This window comes from Bison bison, unplaced genomic scaffold (genome assembly GCF_000754665.1).
Source record: "Bison bison bison isolate TAMUID 2011002044 unplaced genomic scaffold, Bison_UMD1.0 scf7180017864466, whole genome shotgun sequence".
In the NCBI taxonomy this organism is placed as follows: domain Eukaryota; kingdom Metazoa; phylum Chordata; class Mammalia; order Artiodactyla; family Bovidae; genus Bison; species Bison bison.
Genome location: NW_011495027.1, coordinates 2741820 through 2746827, shown reverse-complemented (window position 1 = coordinate 2746827; position 5008 = coordinate 2741820). Strand labels below are relative to the sequence as shown.

The window sequence follows — 5008 nt, the reverse complement described above, 5'->3', positions numbered from 1 at the left end:
AAGCCGATTTCGCAGGTCTAAGGCCGACACTAGCCTGCAGAGCCAGACTCAGAAGTGAAGATTAAGGTGGAGATCTGAGCCCCAACAGCTGTCCCCTGCAGGCAGTGGCTCTGACCTTTGGACCTCAATCACTCGCACATAGGTCCATCTGCTCCAACCACCCACAGGACTGACTAGATCCCCTTCTGCAAACCAAGCCTCATTCCTTCTTCTCACTGCTCCACAGGGTTCAAGTGGTTCCAGGAGCTGCCTCTTCCTTATCTCATGGTTATTCCACACTCTGAAAAGTAGGTCAAATATATGTTCATGCCATGATAAAATCCAAAGCATTAAAGCAAGTGGTTGTAATTGTAGTGTGCCCCAAGGCTCTGAGCTTTGACGGGGAACTTTGCTTATTGGTGGTGGTGGTTTAGTCGCTAAGCCATGTCCAACCCTTGTGACTCCATGGACTGTAGCCTGCCATGCTCCTCGGTCCATGGGATTTCCCAGGCAAGAATACTGGAGCGGGTTGCCATTTCCTTCTCCAGGAGATCTTCCCAACCCAGGGATTGAACCAGTCTCTTGCGTTTCCTGCATTTGGCAGGTGGATTCTTGAGCCAGCAGGGAAGCCTGAATCATTGACTCTGATTCTTGTTCATACCTGGGTGTGACCCTCCTACCTCTGTTCAGCTGCCCAGAGTCCGGGCCTAGGATCAGGGGAACACATGAACACCAACCAGTCCCAGCCCCTAGAGTTACTTCTCCCTTACAGTGCTGAGGTCTTCAAGATCTTGGTGAATTTAGCTTATAATTTCACCTTGACTCAGGTTTTTCACACTGCTGAGCTACTGGGTTGTTGAAGTATTGAAACAGCATTGTTGTTTTAAAATTGAATTGTCCAAGCATCTCCATAATTTAAGCACCAACAGATTAGTGCTCCTCAAATTTTGGTGTGAAAACAAATCACCTGGAGAATTTTATCAAAATCTGTATTTAGATTCAGTAGGCCTGGGGTAGCATCCTGTTTTTCTAACAAGCTCCTAGGTGACAATGGTGCGGCTTATCTGAAGCCCTCACTTCAATAGCAAGTGTAGGGTCAGAACCTCACATGCCTTCCCTCCCATAAGGCAGGCCAGGGCTCCTCGGTGCTTTGGAAAAAAGAAACAGCTTATTAATAATGGAGCAATCATCAAAACTTACTCATAGGATGAACCTAGAACATATTATACAGAGTGAAGTTGTCAGAAACAAATACTGTATATTAATGCATATATATGGAATCTAGAAAGACAGTACTGATCAACCTATTTGCAGGGCAGCAAAGGAGACACAGACATAGAGAACAGACATGGTGAGGGGGAGGAAGAAGAGGGTGGGGTGTTTGGAGAGAATAACATGGAAACATGTACATTACCATATGTAAAATAGGTAGCCAATGAGAATTTGCTGTGTGACTCTTTAACAACCTAGAGGCGTGGGATGGGGAGGGAGGTGGGAGGGAGGTTCAAGAGGGAAGGGACATAAGTATACCTATGGCCGATTCATGTTGGTGTTTGGCAGAAACCAACACAATATTGTTGACCAATTATCTTTCAACTAAAAATAAATGAATTGAATTATTGAAAAATCATAGGAAACATATAGAAACAATAAAGAAGGAAAGAACCTCACCCATAAATCGGCCAGTTTCAGGGTCTCTTTCCATTTTCCAATCTGTGTATATCACTTCACCTTCCTAAAAACATGACAGGTTCCCGATGAGTACACTGACAACTTAAGAGACAGAAAACCTCACATTCATGTGCTAAGACTGATTGCAACCCAAACACAAAGCAACAGGTTGATTTAATCAAATGACAGTTGGGTGCAGTGAGGGTGACGAGGGAAGGTTCAAAAATGATTACTTGATTTTATATTAAACAAGCAAATGAATTTGTTGAGTTTTTATTTGCACACAGTGATTGGAAGAATACAGGCAATTATGAAAATAATCTAGCTACAGAAAGTCCAGCTGCTGGGTTTCCAGAGTCTGTTGTTAACAGAAAATTGTCCCAATGGATGTAAAGCTCCAGAAGGGGAGGGATCTCATCTGATTTATTCAGTGATGTGTTCTCAGCATGTTACAAAAAATCATGCAATAAGAGAGAAGGAGGAAATATGTATTCATCATATAGTACTCATCATCTTTGAATGCTGAGAACAGGAAATAAAGTTCCAACCAAACAACATAACAAGTAATATATATTCCAGTTCTATTTATGGCCATTTTAAGGAGAAGAGAAGACAAAGGAACCTGGTGTAGGCAGAAATTACCACTCAGAGGAGAAAGACAGAGAGAACCACTGAATGACAGAGATGGGGAGAAATTTAGAGAAAAAATTTAGTCTCATGCCACCATCCTATAGATATAAAACCCAGACATAATCTCCTAATCTCATTTTTTTTCCACCAGATAATAAAAGGAAAACACAGAGAAGGGTGTATCAAAAAATGAGTTAAGAGGACTCAGAGAAGGGGATGGATTGGGATTATAGGGGAGGGAGGGGAGATGGAAAAACATTTGATTTATACAAAGTGTAGGACAATCTCAAGCAACCGAGGCTACTCTTTCACTCATCCACGTCAACTCACTTGACAGACAAGGACTGTGTTTGGTGCTGGAAATTCAGAGTCTGAGGACAAGTCTTCCCTCCCCTCTTGGTGCACAGTCTAAGGGAACAGGCACCTGGAATATGTCTACTGTACACGTCACCCTTGGGGCTATGGTTTACTCCAACACCATAAACGGTGGTGTGGGAGAAGACTCTGGAGAGTCCCTTGGACAGCAAGGAGATCCAACCAGTCCATCCTAAAGGAAATCAATCCTGAATATTCATTGGAAGGACCGATGCTAAAGCTGAAACTCCAATACTTTGGCCACCTGATGTGAAGAACTGATTCATTAGAAAAGACCCTGATGCTGGGAAAGATTGAAGGCGGGAGGAGAAGGGGATGACAGAGGATGAGATCGTTGGATGGCATCACCGACTCAATGGACATGAGTTTGAGTAAACTCTGGGAGTTGGTGATGGACAGGGAGGCCTGGCGTGCTGCAGTCCATGGGGTCACAAAGAGTCGGACACGACTGAGCAACTGAACTGAACTGACAGTGCTTGCTGGAGTTGTCAGGAGCTTTACGTATGCAACCTCAGCCTTTACCAAAGTCCTCTAAGAGAGTTAGTATCTCCTGGCTCTCATAGCTGAAATGAGGAACTTTGACACTGAACTGAGTCAAAGGAATAATTTGTACCCAGTTAATAAATATTTGTTGAGAGCCCATTATATTGGGCTTCCCAGGTGGTTCAGTGGGTGAAGAATCCACCTGCAAATCAGGAGACACGGGCAGACATGAGTTGGATCCCTGGTGGGCGGGGGCTGTGGGCATCCTCTGGAGGAGGGCATGGCAACCCAGTCCAGTATTCTTGCCTGGAGAATCACATGGACAGAGGAACCTGGTGGGCTACAGTCCACAGGGTCACAAGGAGTTGGACATGATTGAAGTGACTTAGCACACATGCACACACATCCACTATAGTGCCAGCTACCTGGCTGGAAACCTTCACATCCATCTGGTTACTTAGTTCTGACACTTCCACTCCCCCTACACCTATGTGACGTTCTTGTCCCCACTGCTTAGGCCCTCTTCACCCCTGGGTGGGCCCACCTGAGATCACCGTCAACCTGGCCTCTGCTTCCAAGGTTCCACTCCCTCCTGATTCAGCCCTCTGCCCCTCTTAAACTCCCTTATATTATCTGTCCAAAGTAGAAGGATCAGTCAGCCACATCAAGGGCTGGTAGAAGAGTGCCCCACTGGAATGTCGGGCCCTAGAGGGCAGGGAATTCTAGCTGTTCTGTTCACTGCTATATTCCCTGGGCAAAGAACAGTGCCCAGCATATATTAAATGATCAATAAATAACTGCTGAATGATGAATGTCATTCATTCCAAGGAGTGCAGGGATCTAAAAGGCAGGCAAGACTTTGGTACAAAAAATGAGAGAGAAAAAAATCAGAGCAGAAAGAGTGAGGAGATTGGTACAGATGAGGTAGAGAGAGAGAAAGGAGGCAAGTTATGCAGAAACTTACAGGCCTTGGTGTAAGGAGTTTGAATTTTTCATGTATCATGAAGAAGTCACTGAAGAGGAGTTAAAGCCAAGGGTGTCAGGCTTTCAATTAGTTGAGTTCAGTCACTCAGTCGTGTCCAGCTCTTTGCGACCCCATGAACCACAGCACACCAGGCCTCCCTGTCCATTACCAACTCCCAGAGTTTACCCAAACTCATGTCCATTGAGTTGGTGATGCCATCTAACCATCTCATCCTCTGTCATCCCCTTCTCGTGCTGCCTTCAATCTTTCCCAACATCAGGGTCTTTTCAAATGAGTCAGCTCTTCACATCAGGTGGCCAAAATATTGGAGGTTCAGCTTCAACATCAGTACTTCCAATGAACAACCAGGACTGATTTCCTTTAAGATGGACTGGTTGGATCTCCTTGCAGTCCAAGGGACTCTCAAGAGTCTTCTCCAACACCACAGTTCAAAAGCATCAATTTTTCTGAGCTCAGCTTCCTTTATAGTCCAACTCTCATATCCATATATGACCACTGGAAAAACCATAGCCTTGACTAGACGGACCTTTGTTGACAAAGTAATGTCTCTGCTTTTTAATATACTTGTCTAGATTGGTCATAACTTTCCTTCCAAGGAGTAATTTAATTTCATGGCTGCAATCACCATCTGCAGTGATTTTGGAGCCCAAAAAGATAAAGTCTGTCACTGTTTCCATTGTTTCCCCATCTATTTGCCATGAAGTGATGGGACCAGATGCCATGATCTTCATTTTCTGAATGTTGAGCTTTAAGCCAACTTTTTCACTCTCCTCTTTCACTTTCATCAAGAGGCCCTTTAGTTCTTCTTCACTTTCTCTCATAAGGGTGGTGTCATCTGCATATCTGAGGTTATTGATATTTCTCCCGGCAATCCTGATTTCAGCT

The 5008-nt window shown here is 44.4% G+C and overlaps 1 protein-coding gene across 1 annotated transcript in view; it reads right to left on the bottom strand.

Annotated features, from left to right (window-relative positions):
• Window positions 1-5008, bottom strand: part of WDR63 (WD repeat domain 63) — an 86468-nt gene that overhangs the window by 18267 nt on the left and 63193 nt on the right. The window contains exon 18 of the mRNA XM_010860318.1: window positions 1651-1714. Coding sequence (XP_010858620.1) covers window positions 1651-1714 — 64 coding nt within the window. The remainder of the gene's footprint in view (window positions 1-1650; window positions 1715-5008) is intronic.